General features: G+C 41.0%; 1 protein-coding gene across 5 annotated transcripts in view; it reads right to left on the bottom strand.

Moving 5' to 3' along the window:
- The window catches only part of oxr1a (oxidation resistance 1a), a 159,069-nt gene that overhangs the window by 22,963 nt on the left and 119,363 nt on the right, over positions 1 to 16,743 (bottom strand). For all 5 annotated transcript variants that reach the window (XM_056380075.1, XM_056380076.1, XM_056380074.1 and 2 more), the window contains 2 exons: positions 10,290 to 10,397; positions 7,593 to 7,706 (listed from right to left, as the gene is read on the bottom strand). In XM_056380075.1, the coding sequence (XP_056236050.1) occupies positions 7,593 to 7,706; positions 10,290 to 10,397 (222 nt within the window). The remainder of the gene's footprint in view (positions 1 to 7,592; positions 7,707 to 10,289; positions 10,398 to 16,743) is intronic.

Raw genomic sequence — 16,743 nt, 5'->3', positions numbered from 1 at the left:
CTACTGTTGATGAATTTAAGATCAGAGGCCCAGCTGTTGAGGGGTTGAGGGTTAGGGTTGACTGTATGTAGGAATTTAACCAGCTCATCATCCACTTAAACTGAACACATCTCACCTACACAACTGCACTGGCCAGCCTTCCTGCACCGAGGTTAAATATGAAAAGGGCAGCTTTAACTCAAAAAAAATAAAAGTTAACACTGACTAGAACACATCCGGCAACAGGAACACGCATGTGGCGCACACACCTGGGCTGTAATGAACAGCTACGGATGTCAAAACATGTCCACCCTCACAGAAATGCATAACAAACACAGTCTTACATTCCCTGTCATTAGATCTGGCACATTTGAGAAAGGGGTGTTATGTGTTGGTAACAAAATAACACCCATCACACGTCCCACACAGTCCACATGAGAGAGCACTGAGACGACTGCGGAGACACACTCAGTGTCCATCAGCTGAGAGCTGTTGCTCTTCAGGCAAAAGAAGGTGAGATGTTAAGATTTCTTTTGGTAGTTTGCCAAATGTTGACATGCACAACAAAGTTATACTAAAACTAATGAATTTGCACTTTATGTTTGTGTGTGTGGGCTGATAACTTTCTGAAACCACAGTAAATACAGGATAGTGAAAAGAAGTTGGTCTGTTGAACTGGCTGCCAATGGTGGCATATTGTCGAAAGACGACAATCTGTCCTTTTATTTTGGCTTTAATGTGAAAGTTTTATTAACTAGTTGAAATAAAACTTGGCTCACTGTCTCAATAGTTCACCAGGGGCTAGAAAGATAGACTTTGACTGTGGCTTAAATAGAACAAATAGTCAGACTTCAGATAGACGTTACACAAAGCAGTTTAGTTCTAGACTTCTATCTTAAACCACACTGTGGTACAATGAATTCTAGGTAAATTAAGACTTTTATCAAAATAAAAAGAAAAAAAGGCAGATTGAGGAACTGTCCCATATATAGCCGCTCGGCTCCCTTTACCCCAACACAAAAAGTTTGTCTTTTGGAAGACTTCAACAGTTCCACGGACGTTCTACTGGGGAAGTTCAGTGAAGAGTGAAACAATAAAAAATAAATAAATATTAAAAACAAAGAAAAATCTGATTTGTTCCCTAAAAAACTCCTTCTCTTTGCTCACTCCATTACAATGTTGACAAACCACAAATTATGAGCCATGTTTTCCTGTTTTTAGTTGTTGGGTGCTGCTGGTTAGCGCAGGTGTCATTGATTGTTATGGTAACATGGGCTATGGTAATGTATTGGCTAAAAATTAGTCAGTCTTTATTTTTGTGAAATAATTTTTTTTACTTGCATTAGACTGAGCTATGTGCAAAATTAAGACTGGACCAACACTACAGACCAGTCTAAAACGACTTAGTGATGACTTGGTGATTTCTATGTATATTCTTCATTTCCACCCTAGGCATGATCTATTCTATTTACAGAATAAATCTTTAGAGAGATTCAGAGAGATGTATAAAAAACTTATAGAGATTGGGTGCTACAAAATCCAGTCATGTTTTACACAACTCCTCTTTCTTCCCTGTTGTTCCTCCCCGACTGAGCTTTGCTGCCATTTACTGCTTGTGCTGCTCTCTCGCTCCAACACCCCCACCTCCACCTGTCTGGTTTCTTATACACAATACTTGCTATAGCACCCCTTGCTTTGTAAATTAATTTCCCAATAACATACTGCATATCCTTGTTGGTTCACTGCACTCCAGGTTGTGTTAATAGTTTTACCTTCATGACTCAAGTGTCTGAGTGAATTTTTAGTGGCTCTATGAGGCTGTACTTATGTACTGTGGTGCTTTGAGCTAAATGCTAATGTCAACAATCACAATGCTAACATGTTGATATAGAGGAGGTATACATTTTACCATGTTCATCAGCTTTGCTTTATCTTATCACTTTATAAACTGCATTGTGCAATGATTCGCTGACATGAAACTAGAAGAAGCTGTGAATGCAGAATAAGAGTTAACTTGTGGGATCAATACAGTTTAAGGCTATGAAAGTTAGGACAGCATCATCCTGCCACAGCCCCTTCATATTTTTCATGTGAATATTGCTTTTCTGGACTTCTGCTTTCTTTGCACTATTAATATCCTCTAATATATGACCAGTGTTTGTTCTGCTCTGGCCTCCAAAGGATCCCATATTTTCTCAGCTTGTGCTGGATGATACTAAACATGCCTGTGTCTTTATTACACCAAATATTAACCTTCAACTGCACACTTGCTTACACTGTAAAACCACACAGGTGAGGTGAGGTCAGGTCAGGGGCGAGATAACAGACAGCTGTCGCAGAAATGAAAAACGGTGAGGAACTGAGACTACGTCACTGAAAAGTCCTATACTGCAGACAAACAGACTTTATTTGACCTCATCCTGGGTGAGCCACGACTTGCCAGCGTCCCAAAGAGACCAGATTCCAGTCAGAGTCTTGAAAACAGGATTTCTTTTTTTCAGCGTGTGTAACATCAAAAGGAGAGAAAGAGCATAGTGCTGCATAGTGGAATGACTGGTGCACTGAAATCCAAAGATGAAAGAGCTGCTGTGTTGGCCTCAGACTGTGAGTAACTGCTGAGGGGAAGGGGGCGGGGGGTGAGGAGGAAGGTAGGTTGGAAGAGTATTGAAATAGATTGTACGGGAAGAGAAGCGCTGAGGTGAGAAAAGTAGAGGGAGGGGTGCTGGGCAAAACAAGGCCTGATGTGACCACCTCGAGGCTTGTCCCTCAGCATCACAGTAATCCACTGTAGAGAAAGCTGACACTGATGCTGGGGACGGGAGATGGGTGTAACAGTGTTAGATGACAGCTGTGGTGGGGCTACAGAAATCAATATCCTTTTAGTTTCCAACCAATATATATTTCTCCTCTCACCCTCTGTTAAACGTAGAGAAGAAAAAATCTAGAAAGCAGCTGTGGTTCCTGTAAAATATGGCTGTGATATATTGTAAATATGACAGGTAATATATCAATAAAAGCCATTTTGTAGTAGTGAAAAAGGAAAAACATCTGATATTTCTTTAAGAATTCTGGTAAAATCCCTCTTGAATGACATGTTGCTTCTATGTAATAATAAAGATTTCAAAGACGAAGTCTGCAGGTGCCACCCAGCTTTGACCTTGACAGTGACACACGGTGCAATCAAAAGTCGATCCACAGCTCCACCTTGTGGGCACGGTTGCGTTCTGCAAGAGGGAGCACACAATGGTTGTGATTCATCAAACATCTGAGGCCAGAAGTCTTCAAGACACAATCTGTGCCGTTGTTCCTATCACCCAAAATCACATCCCAGAGTCACGCCGTCACCCTGATGAGCCGACCACGAAATTCGCACCAAAATACGGTAACGTTTGGTAATTGCAGGATTTTAGGAGATGAAAACCTGTTCACCTGTGTGAGATCTTCACAAATGTGGCGCCAGATATATACGTAACCTAAGCTGGATCTACTTCCTCCGCTACTTATTTTAGCTCTCACCCCAGTGGAAGGGAGGAAGGAAGGAAGGAAGGAGAGAGGCAAAAGAGGTGCCAAAAGAGGAAGAGACATAGAAGGTCACAGTAGTAGCTGTGCCACCACGGTGAGTAATTGTGTGTGTGTGTGTGTGTATCAGTATAAGCACGAGAAAGGTCTGGATAGGACAAAGAGGACGCGTCTGCCCACACAGATGACCAGAGAGCAAGCACGCCAGCGAGACGGCGGCTGCCAAATAATCCAACGACAGCAAGACCGCCAGCCGGAAAGTCAGCCAGCTACCCATGCACGCACGCACGCACGCACGCACGCACGCACGCACACACACACACACACACACACACACACACACACACACACACAGCCAGCCAACAATCCATGCCTGCAAGATGTGTTACTTTTTGCTGCCAATACCAGCAGGCTAGCAGGCAGAGGGAGTGCATGAAGACACTTCAGAGCTGCCTTTAAGGCCTTTAGCTCTATCACAGGAGCCCTGAACAATGTAAATGGATGAAAGAAAAACTTTTACCTTGCTAACTGTAGCATAAATAGTGTTGTATAACAAGTGCATTAAAGTATATGATGGATTTATAATTTGCAGGAGATTCTGTATAGATTTTTTTTTTGACACTTCTTCCAAATAAACCCTTCCCCCTGCTTTTTGAAAATGGAAAAATTTAAGGGTGTTAACTGTATTTAGTAGGAGACATACACACACTTCATAAATGCTAGACTTAATCCAATTTAATGTGTTACATGAGTTAAACTGTTGCAGAAGTAAACTCCACAGCAACTTCTTGGAGGTGTCTGCACAAAGTGATAAATGTGTTTCAGCCACAGGGACTTTAAAGCAACAATATGTAACTTTTGAAAGAAGAAATAATACACACTTCCTCTCACAAACTTTTTACTATAACACTAGAAAACACCGAACAGTTTGGTATTGGCTACATGAATTGTTGGGCACCCTCCAGTTTGACAGAATCAGGAGGATTTTAGGGAAACACTCACCATGTTTATTATGTATTTTTGAGGGTTCATCATGTACAAGCTTTCTTTTATGGAATACAACTGTGTGAGTGTTAACACAGCTTCAATAAAAATACATATGATTTCAGTTTTGATGCAAATTAATAAAAATAACACTCTGAAGTGAAAAACCTCTGTTTTGTTAAATGGCCTTGAAGGTCTAATAGGCTGTTTAAACATCTGGTGCTACAGATTTGACTCTTTTTATATCCAAAACTAAAAGAGAAGCATCTGAAAGTAGTTTTCTTTAGAGCACTCATCTTGATCAGGGTTATACTAGCTATTTGCTGCTTGCACTGCAATTACTATACACCTCCCAGAGCCATTTATTTGGATAATATCCTCACAGAGTCGAGCGTGCCGCGCACCAAAATAGGCTTGTAATTAAAAAGATGCTGGGGAATCTGGACAAAAAATAAAAGCAGAAGCAGAGCGAGTTATTAAGGTCCTTCCTGTGGTTTAAAAATCAAACAGCACCTGGATGCTGCCTAGTTCTATATAACTACCAACTAAAACCCTCAAAAAAGGAGAGAGAGACAGGAGTGTGCAGGCAAGCACACACTAACATGCACAGATGACAGATACAGACACACTTTCACACGCACACACACACTTTCACACGCACAAACACAGTCTCTCACTCACACACACACACACACTCACACACACACACACACACACACACACACACACACACACACACACACACACACACACACACAACACACACACACACACACACACACACACACACACACACACACACACACACACACACACACACACACACACACACACACACAGTTTACACATCGGGTGAGGTAATGTTCCCTCCCGTCTGCCCTCCAAGCACACTTCCTCTGCCTGGAATAATTGCTGCCTGGCTGCTTGTCTGGGAGAGCACACAGCTCCGTTCATTAGTTGCTCTAAATATCAGACACGGCATCACTTTTAAAGGCTTAATTTCTCTGCAGTCACAGCCCCTCTCTCTGATCCTCCCCCGTCGAGAGCCGCAGAATATGCTCCTGTTCTCACAGGCATGACCTAAATAGATAAGTAGTAAATGAACAGGGCCCTTTCTTTTTGGGAAGCGTGGAGAAATTAACGGATGGAGATTAGAGTAGACGAGAGGGAGAAGGCTTGTGGTGGGAGGGAGTCTAAACTCAAGTGGAGCGGCAGCGAAGAGTGATGGCAGTGGAGACGGCAGTATCCATTTTCTTACAAAGGCGGCAAAACAAGACGACTGTTTCCATGGTGACCAGCAAACAGTCATATTTCTTAAGGGAGCACTGCGGTGCTTAATGATTGGCTCATTCAGATGCTGGAGACACAGCACCTGAGGGAGATGGCTCATGCTGCTGGTCTTAGAGGTGTGAGGACAGGATGCGCACTGGACCAGACTGGAGGTCAGACACAAACTACATGCAGCCAACCTCCAGCTGGTCTCTGTTTCTCACGCTACACTAGCATCACTAGATGTGATGTACATATGGCCAAATATCAGTTCAGGACAAGATGAGACTGAAATGAAAGGGTTATGACATAGATTTTTGCTCAGGTATTTTCTGTAGTTTATCACATACAGGTTTACGTGTGCCAAAATGAATATATCGTCAACAACATGTAAATGCCATGTGTTTCTATCTTCTTATACAGAAACTACAGTAATGTATCAAACCAAAAGCGCCATCAGCAGCTTGGATGGTAATTAAGTAACCAGTTTATCTAATGGCCTCTTTAACACATGCACTTTCTTTTGTACATGCTCTCACAATTTTACAGCTTCACGTTTGAAAAGGACCACAAGCTGTTTTTCCATAAAAGTCACTCTGGTAATCTGCTTCTCCCTCTGTAGGTCAAATGTGAATACTAAATCAGTCTTATTAATGGACACGGCACATACAAGGTTATAGTCCATGCAGGACAAACAGTATTATTCAACATGGTCAGAAACCCTCTGTTATTTATCGAGGTTGGTTGTTAGACAGTAGATCCTGTGAGTGAACAACAGAACTGCTCAATCTGGGAAAAACACTTAAAGACAAAATGCTCTCAGAACAAGTTTGTCAGGTTAGTTGTGTTGTGTTCAAACCCTAGAGCAGGTGTTGGAAATATACCTATGCACATCAAAACGACAAATAACCGACACAGTTCTAACTTGTATGTATAAGCTTTTCATCCTAGATCTAATATATATGTATGTATGTATGTATGTAATTCATTTTGTCCCTTTTTGACTTGGGGCGATTTTATTGACAAAAACACAGATACAACACCAGAGTTTGTTGACAATATAATGACACCTTGTCTCCTGCACTTTGCTGTCTTTCCATCAAAGACTACAGTAAAAAAAAAAAGGTCTTTGATTTTATTGTGTCATTGACATTTTTGTAGTTGTGTGTGATTTAATGTTCTTCACCTGAACTAAAGCTAGCATTCACAGTCTCACAAGAACTACCTTAACACAGATGTCCTTGCGCCCGACTACATGTGCATGCTTATCACTTCCTGTCCCATCCTTGGAAAATGCAAGGCAGGTTTCATTAGCAGGTCTGTCTGTCTTTTCTGTCCTTGACAGCATGACACTTCATCGTGGATGTTCATGTTATGGCTGACAATGAACAGAGCTATAAAAAGTGAGCTATAAACGCTGGCTGAAGGATAAGTCAGTATGGTGTTGTGTATACAGTGGTGACAGGGAGGCACAGGCTATATTCCTGTTGGTGTGGTTCTCTGTGTGTGTGTGTGTGTGTGTGTGTGTGTGTGTGTGTGTGTGAGAGACACTGTGTATGGTGAGCAGGGTCTAAATGTTCTAGTTGAGCATCATCATGTGTCTGCTTGTCTTGACTTCCACAAATTCATTTGAGGAAGTGACCCTGCACAAACAATTAAAATGCCTCTGCTGCCTGGATGATTACCTTGTCTAACATTAGTTGGATGATAACACAGTGTAGTAAGTACGAGGCTACTCCAACAGTGTAGCTTTCCGGAAAACAGCACAATAGTTAGGTTAATCTACTTTGACATTTTCTGAGTGTGTGTGTGATTGTGCGTCATGATCGTGGTCAACATACCGTCACCTTCTCTAAATCAGCTTCTGAGGAGGTGGGAGACAGGGGGCTGATGGGACTGAGGGAAGGGGAGCTTCCGACACTGGAGACGTACTCGGGATCAGGAACGTACAGAACCTGCAAACACAATCCATGTCTGTATTTACACAGGCACTGCCTTTGTGCAAACACGCACTGCACACCACACATGCACGCACATGGGGGGGAGATAAGGGGGAATCCCTCTCACACACATGCACACACACACAGCTACAACACCAGTCTGACAGGACAAATCACATGACATCGTGTAACGAGCCTCATGCTATTGACAAGGATAAACAGAGAAAGGGAGAGTCACAATCATGACGGATGTTAGAGATAGCAGTGATGGCACCGAGGTGTCTGATGGTTTTCATGGAGTTAGAACACATAGACTAAAACTAGTTGATGCAGAATTACTTTCCATAAATAAAAGGGCTGCAACTAATGATTGTTTTCACTATAGATTAACCTGTTGATTATTTGCTCAATTAATCAATTCAACCTTTGATCCCCAAAATGTCAGAAAATAGTGAAAAATGCCCATTACAATTCATTGATCTGACCAATCGTCTAAAACCCAAAGATATTAACTGACTTTCATAGAGGTCGAAGAAAATCAGCAACATCTTTGCTATTTAACAGAATTTATAAATCATCCACATTGTTGGTGGTTCATTTTCTGTCTATCAACTAATTGATTGATCAACTAATTGTGTCCATTTCTATATTGATGGAATATGTGCATCTGCGTGTTGCAATGACCACATGCTATCCCCAAAGATGTGTAATGTAGTGGTGAAGTAGGGGAATTACTGGCTGTAGAAGGAATATTTTGGTATTTTGGGAAAACAGTTTTTTAAATTATTTATGTGCATTCTTATTCTGTTGTTCACCTTTTGTGCTTATGTTTGGTTTCTATATTTGCTGGGTACCGGGTTTGTCTGTTTGTCTATCTACTTCCTGTTTCCGTTCTTTATGCTAAGATAAGATGACCATGTCCTGGCTGTATCTTTATATTTAGTGTTCAGACACGAGAGTTGTATTGATCTTCTCATCTAACTCGTGAGAACTAAGTATTTCTAGTGGTGGAAAGTAACTAAGTGCATTAAATGAAGTACTGAGTACAGAGGTACTTGTACTTTATGCCATTTTATTCTTACTCTCCATTTCAAAAGGGAAACATTGTTCTTTTTCCTCCACTACATTTGTTTAAAATATTTGGTATACTGTTAGTACTTATATTGGTTCTATATACAAATCATACAATGAATTTATACAATACGATGGATTATTATAGATTAAGGGCCCTGCACGAGTTATTGTGGCTGATGAGAGTTGTGTGAAATTATGCATACTGGGATTTACTTGAGGTCACCAAGTACAATTAAGACTGATAACACTAGACTAACAAAACTGAGAGAAAAGCCACTGAAAAGAATCATTATAAAATACTTTTCCTTTGATTAAGCATATTTTGCTGGTAATACTTTAAGCACTTTTAATCAAGTAGAATTGTCAAAGCAGGACTTTTACATTCTTTTAGGGTCTGAATACCTCTTCCAGCAGTACATATTTCCCAAAATGTCAAACTAACCTTTTATTCATTCCATATAATACAGACATGAAAGACTTTCCAAATGCAAATTAAAATATGTCAAATGAAGATATGTCAGAAGTGTCACTGACCTACACTAATACAAGAAGTGGTATCATTACAGAGATTATATCTGTAGCCACATGGACAACTACCTCATTTGGACCTGTACAGTTTCTATTAGAGGATTAAAGCTATAATTCTGGACTGAAGCTCTTTTTAGATTGTAAATGTTTGGACTGTACATGAAGTAGATACAGGTTTATGGTTAAAAAGTGGCTGTTTTTGTTGTGGTGTAACTTCTGCCTCAGCCGAGGAATGGGAGCAGAGATAATGGTTCAACAAGGGCTCTCTACACCCCAGTGTTTGGACGCAGCTCAACTCAGCATTGTTTGCCGAGAGCCGAGTTGGGGGATGCCAGCGCGTTTGGCGTACATGGCTCCTCTCCATTTGTCTGGATTTCATGTTGATGCCAGGGAATACGGCTACAAAATATCATTTTGCATGTTTGTCCCTTTCCCCTATTAAAAAACAGATTTAGAATTTGGGTCTATTGCTGAAAAAAGAAACGAGAAACATGAAGCAGAACATGAGCCAGGGAAGCTGGCACTGTGTTTGCCAGGCTAAAGATTGGTAGCTTGTGTCATCTTGTCGGAACTAAAGCATCTTTGGGAGAATTTAAGGATCACACATATAATTATACCTTTTAAGAAACATAATAGGTCTGTTGCAATGAATTGAATCCTAATGGGACAAGTGACGCTGTAATTAGCAGGCAATTAAGTGGGGATACAGATAGTAGGGCTGTGGTTAGTGAGTCAGCAAGTCTCAGAGAGAAATGATACACACATGCAGCATGTGATGCTCCCTAAAAACCCTCTATTTCCAATTTTTCCATATGAATTCCCACATCCAGGAAATATTTAGTAATTATGGGAAACCACTGAGAATGCTTTATGCGTCAAAGAGAATTGTACGAGGTGGAGCAGTTAGTGGGTGGCTGTGGATATGAGGTTGCTGTAGGACAGTGAAGAGGTGATGCATCTGAATCTATCAGTGAGGGCTTGCACGGCGGTTCACACCTGGCCAGGCACCACAGCTCTGGAGAACAGCTTGTTCAGCTGAACCAGCTCGTTGGGTGTGGTGTCGAACTTGAGCGCAATGCTGTTCAACGTGTCCCGCGATTCCACCTGGACCACAAAACAAGAGAGAGGACACAGAATCACACTCCTGCTCCTGTTCAGGGAACTTCCTCAAAGCTGTGAAGGGAAGACATGAAGATGTGAGACAGAGGATGAGAGGCGGAGAGAGAAAATCTGATGAACAGAGCTGGGCAATTATCACTTTAAAGTTTTTAATGTGCCTTGTTTTTTGGATGTTAGATTTTGGGATGTTATGCAAATTAAAACTGTCAGCTGTTGACCAGAAATAGATTCCCATGGGATGCAATGTTGCTGGAAGAAATATGAACTGACATGAATGTCAGCGGCAGTCGTGTTATCTTCAAATCTGCTCATGTAGCAATGTGTACCTTTTTTCAATTTAAAATAAGGAAGACAACGTCTAGAGCCATAACTATGAATTAAAAATATTTTATTTATTAATCTCTTAATTACTTTTTCAATTATATGATTAATCATTTAGTCTATAACGCACCAGAACATTATGTAAAACCCCCTAATAATTCCCCCCTTTACTGTTCTTACTCTTTATCCTAAGGGACCTTCCTCTTGGAACTTAACAATGCAAACAGGAATAACGGTCTGACCTTACATTTTTCCTTGAACTAGCTAACTGCTAAACTAGCTTTAGCCTCAGTCTTTTAGCACAATACCATGCATGTAGCTATCAAGTGCTTACCAAGACCCTTTTACAGGGTTCTTATTTTATAGCAAGTCAGGTAGAAACATTAAAATGTCAAACATTTACAACTAGCTCATGGAGCTAAATCACTTAGTTAGCTACAGCTGACAAAATATGCCAGCAACAGTTGTCATTTAAGCAGTTTGACAGTTGCTGGGTAGAAATGTGCTGCTGTTGTGCAGCTCTGTCTGAAATCAAGGACCATTGTTTAAGAAATTGCAAAAGTCTTTTAGTGGTAAATTTGCCACCATAATCATTGTAAACTGCATCTGTGCTGTGCAGAAACAGAAAGCTTGACAGGTGTAGCAACAGTAACTATCGTGGGTGGGGCTTATCAAACTGTTCAATCGGCAGATATTCAGATTACCATGATAAGAAACAGAGAAAAGCAATAATCCTCCCATCTGAGGACCTGGTTCCAATCAATGGTTGGCATTTTTCTTAATCAATCTTAAGAAACTGATTGTGAAAACTGTAGTTTTTTGCTAGTCAATTAATTGATTTATTGACTAATCTATTCAGCATTAACTGAGTGATTTAATTCACGTTGAGAGAGCACATCACCCTGAGCCATTTTAAATTCACAAAAAAGCAGAAGAAAATCATGTTAGTTGAGTTTTCATGCAGTTTCCTGCTGTTGTGGCTACACCCTGTGCTCAGCTGCAGCACCGTGCTGTGTGACACAGGTGCTTCTGCTTGTCTCCACCAGTTACAACCTATACAACAGAGATGTGCTCCACGTGTCTGAACTAGTTAAGCATCTAACGTGCCCAGCGGGAGTTTCTACCTTCCAAATAAGGATGACAATCATGTCAAAAAGTGCCTGTGTGTGTGAAATGTTGTACAAGTGAAAAAAATGAGCTCAGGGGAGAGAACCCCTGAGTACCAGATAGGCAGGGCTGACTCTAAGCTGTGTATAATTAGGACAGGATAATGGCACCGCGTGTATTAGTGCAGCAGTCATGGGACTGCCTGTGCGTGTGTGCGTGTGTGTGTGTGTGTCTACACAGTCCAAAAACACCAAGGAATGACAGATTCTCCAAATTCCTAACATGACAGATTGTTTCCATATTTTTGCAGGAGCAGACAGACAGAGACACACACAGCACAGTCACAGACAGGTAGTAGAATGAAGGAAACCAAGACAGACAAGCTGGAGCATTACTAACTCTGAATCATTGTATGTGAGGCAGTCACACATGACATGATCAGGATCATGCGTGAGGCTGCACAAATTACAGAAACTCAGAAGCTGTTAGCAACCTGTGAATGCCTTCACCTGAAAGATCACAAACCGTGATGTGCACAACTCACGCTCCAAAAAACAGGTTTTTCACTCCGGGTAGCAGCTGAAAGTTATTGTGAAATGTAAAATCTGTACCTCTCACTGTGTTACATGTGTGTCAGGCAGCACTTCATTAGACAAAATCCCTTAGCAAAATCAAAAACAGAGAGATGAAGTGTGGATGGGCTGGGAGGAAGTCATATTTCAAATATTTGAAATACACAAAGTGTGCTTGATTTAGCAAGTACAACAGAGCCATATGGGATCATCCTCAGAATCTGTGGCTCAGAGGCGAGCGAATCAAGCACTCATCAATTAGCATACACAAAGTGTGTCATTTAGCCTGTAAGCTTGAGCTTGAAATAGAGCAGGGCTTGAAGACAAGGGCAAAGGGCTGGGCATATGAAGAATGTAGCTATGTGTCTTGTGGTTGAGCACTTTGGCTGATGTTGATATGTCTCTGTGTATGTGGACAGATTTTTGTCACCACGATAGCATCACAACCGTGCAAGATATAGTTTTGTGAGTGAAAGATTAGTCTGATGGTGGTTGCGGTATGACCCATGAGGACTGAGTACTCATGTCATAATGTAGTAACAACTACTGAGTACTCAAGGTATGTAGTTGTCCATACTTTTAAACTCGAATATGGTCTCATTTTGGATAATAAATAATTATGGTTATTCAAATTGGTTAAAAATCTAATTGGATTTAGGAAAACATCAATTCCCAATGTATGCATTCAATCATCAGTTCATAATAAGGTTATGGCCAAAGCAACACCATTACAGGCAGCTAGAGGAATAACAACAACATTGATACAGTGCCTCTAGGAAAATTTCTAAGTGTACTGACAATAAAGTCACATGACACCGCGCTAGCTGACAGTGGCAGAAATCCAGCAGAAAGTGCTAATAAAAGACTAATCACCACGAAAGTACAGTGACAGTAACACTGCTATGTCACTTGTTTTGGCTCATTAGCTTTTCGAGCTGAAACATCTTGTGATGCTGGTCACTTGCTTGCAGCACCATCCTCCACTGCTGAGCAAATTAAAAGTGCGAGCAGGAGTGTGTTTAAAGTCGAATATAGTAAGTAGTTTTGGTTTGGAAATTGGACACTGTATAGAAATCTAAGCAGCTGACCAAATAACTGTTGAGTCATTGTTGCTGATCAACAGTTGGTCTATTAGGACTACACTTGCAAGGGTTGGACAAAGCGAAGTTTGGATGTTGGTAAGTGCTAACCCAGGTGCCCAGACTGTGGGCTACACTGAGTTTGGATGCCGTACCCTCTGGGAGAACACACTAATCAGAGCTGAGGTCAGTCACGTTGCTGGTATACAGTCTCCCTGACTCAGCAATGTGTGCAACTTTGTTTGGCCAACAATGAACAAGGCAGAGCAGGAATGCATTGTGCAGTATGGATCGGGTGGGGAAGCTGAGCCGGGCTGGACTGAGGTGGAGAGGATGCAGTGGTTTGACCTGCAGGGGCTTCATGGTGAGAACATGTGCACTGCAGAGAAGGACAGGAGGGGCGGAGCACGCCTCTTCTGGGATATTCCCGGCTAGTAGCTGGTTGTAGATGGATGGATGTCACTGGATTAAAGTGAAGTAAGGACCAAAAGACGAATCATTAGATTTCCTTTACACTAACCTGTTGCTCTACAGTATGTACACTAAAAACAAAATCATTTCCATCATTCATCAGCATTATTGTAGCAAGTTTCTGTAAATGCAGACATCTATTTTTACCTGCTCCAGAGACACGTCTCCTTGAAGGGTCAAAGTGGAGATACACAATAACAGCAGTTTGTTGATCTGATTCAATTCTCCGTCTTGATTAAATGTTAATTTGATCATTTTCTAGAAGCAAATCAAATCCAAAAAGTATCCTTCATATTTCAAAATGCTATTTGATACCTTTAGATTTTCACTGCTTGTTCATCAGGCCAAATTTAATTCAATGATTTGATCAAAATTGAGATTTAGTTAAGCGGAGGTTGCACAGCAACCAAGGCCGTGAATACATGGACAAACCTCATGAACTGTAAGGTTCTCGTGTGTGTGACATAGACAGCGACATATAAGACATAGTATAGTAAACAAAGTGATCAGCTGCCAGAATCACTTAATAAATTAGTCTATAAAGCACCACAACATGATATAAAAAGCCTTAATAATTTCCCCAAACCCCAAGAGATGTTTTCAGCCAGTCTGTCAAGATTTAGATTTCTCTACATACTGAAGTAATGTATATTGGGCTGTATTAAAAGTGATGTGGCATTTAAAGTATGGAAGGATAATGTCATTTTTGGCCTTTCCAAAACCAAAAACACAAGAGGAAACTTCTGTTGGTATATTATCAGGATATATTTTCAATGAGATTTAGAAAGGACTGTATAGACCTGATGTATCACTCATTACAGAAAAAAGACGTGGTTCCAAGCTAGTCTGTAGAAGTATCCCAGTTATGATTTGGCTTTTCCAGTGTCCCAGTTAAACTGTATGTTGTGTGTGTGTAAAGACCAAATCCTGTTTTCAGGACTCTGTATAAGCTCTTATCCCAATACTGTGAAAATCTAACATATACCTCGAGTGGAAACTGCATGTAACCACCCTCTGCAGGTTTTCTAATCACTGTCAATAAAACAGAGATTTGCTCTAGTCTCTCATTACTTGTGATTGGATGGAGAAGCCAAATCCTGCAAAGCAACCAGATTCACTCTCAAATGCTAAGGTAATGCTCAACTGCTATAGAGATGACAGAGTAAATTAATGTTGAGGATTCCTGCACGAGCCTGCACTTACATGTAAATTGATCAAACACCTGGATACTGTCAAGTACCAAGGAGCTAAATAACCAGCTTTTCTCTATGTTGCATGTAAACATCATACCTCAAACAAGATCAAAACCAAGAAGAGATACCAGTTTGAATGTCAACACACTCAGTGATGTCTTATTTGTTTGGATTTTAGCTAGTTAAATCAAGTGTGATGAACAAACAGAATATACCGTGGTGTTTTCCACCGCAGTGACTGGAAGAAACGAAAGCAGCAGAGCCACAAAGAAGACATAAGAAGGATGCGGTGACAGGTTTGTCTCCCACCTAAAATATTTCCTCATAACTGTCATTAACAACTGCTCTCGGACATCTTATGACAGCATCAAGGAACTACATGATTTGTCATCTCGCCAGCTCTGTAAAGAGAGTCGCACTGTTCACTCAGACAACAGCAGCATGTCAACTTGATAAATACCCTGTCCCAAAGAGAACAGAAGGCGTCACAGAGATCAGACCCACGGTGGCAATGTCTGTGACACAACAATGACACACACACACACCCATTATGTATTTAGAACATGGCCATAAAAAGCAGGATAATAACACCATATTATACCCTAGACATTAGAAATTATTACTGTGGTGTGTCATAATTGCTCATCATTCATCCCGTCCATCCAAGTATTTACAACCCCCCGGTTCAGCGTTTGTGTAATGTCCTTGGTACATGGCTAGCATTTTAAGATTGAAGGCTTACTTTAAAGGACATAATGGGGTTTTTCTGTTTACTTTAGTGGAGAAGATAAAGAGTTAATAATCAGCAGGGTTCCCACAGTGTCGGAGCCTTTCATCCAGGCGGCCTCAGCACATAGCATCGATTCTCCCTAGGTGCTATTTGCTACCATCTCATCCATGACCTATTTATTTTTAGCTTTATAGCTCCTCTGTTGTCCAGCACAAAGCCAACCTATGGGACATTTGGGTCTTCAGGACATTTACAGCTGCACTCTGTAAAATAAGGTCACACATTTGGTTTACATTGTAGAAACCTCTGCCTTTTGCTCTACAAATAGATAACTCAAAGCTTAACCTCACCCAAGACAGCTGTTGGCTCCTGTATCGAAAAGCTGCTCTGGTAGTTCTTGTATCAGGAGCTCGGTCGATCAATATGAGTAAAAATATTAATATATATGTTCAATGAAGTAAACATTGGCAAAGCCAGGTTGTGGGCTGATCTTGGCACCAAATATGGTGTATTAACAGTACGATTCATTCTTGCCTTTTAAGCTTAATTAATCGCTTTATCTAAATGAGCCAGTAATATCAGCAACACAGCGAGCTTCATACGTCACAGAAGCATCAAGGCACCACTAAAATGACTAAAATGAATGTACTGCTCATCTGACTCCCACCAAATCTCAGATGTAGCCATTGATCGTACTGTAAGAGGAGCTATCTCTAACTCGATTAAGTGGCAGAGGACAGGCGACATGCAAACGAGACCCACTGATAAAGACCTGTTATTGACACATTGACAGGAGAGCGTGGGAGGGGGAGAAAGAGAGAGTAATCACAATCAGGATCATAGCCACTAATGACAGGT

This window comes from Seriola aureovittata, chromosome 7, assembly GCF_021018895.1.
Source record: "Seriola aureovittata isolate HTS-2021-v1 ecotype China chromosome 7, ASM2101889v1, whole genome shotgun sequence".
Taxonomy (NCBI): domain Eukaryota; kingdom Metazoa; phylum Chordata; class Actinopteri; order Carangiformes; family Carangidae; genus Seriola; species Seriola aureovittata.
Note: the sequence above shows the minus strand (reverse complement) of the source record. Positions and strands in the feature narration are given on the sequence as shown.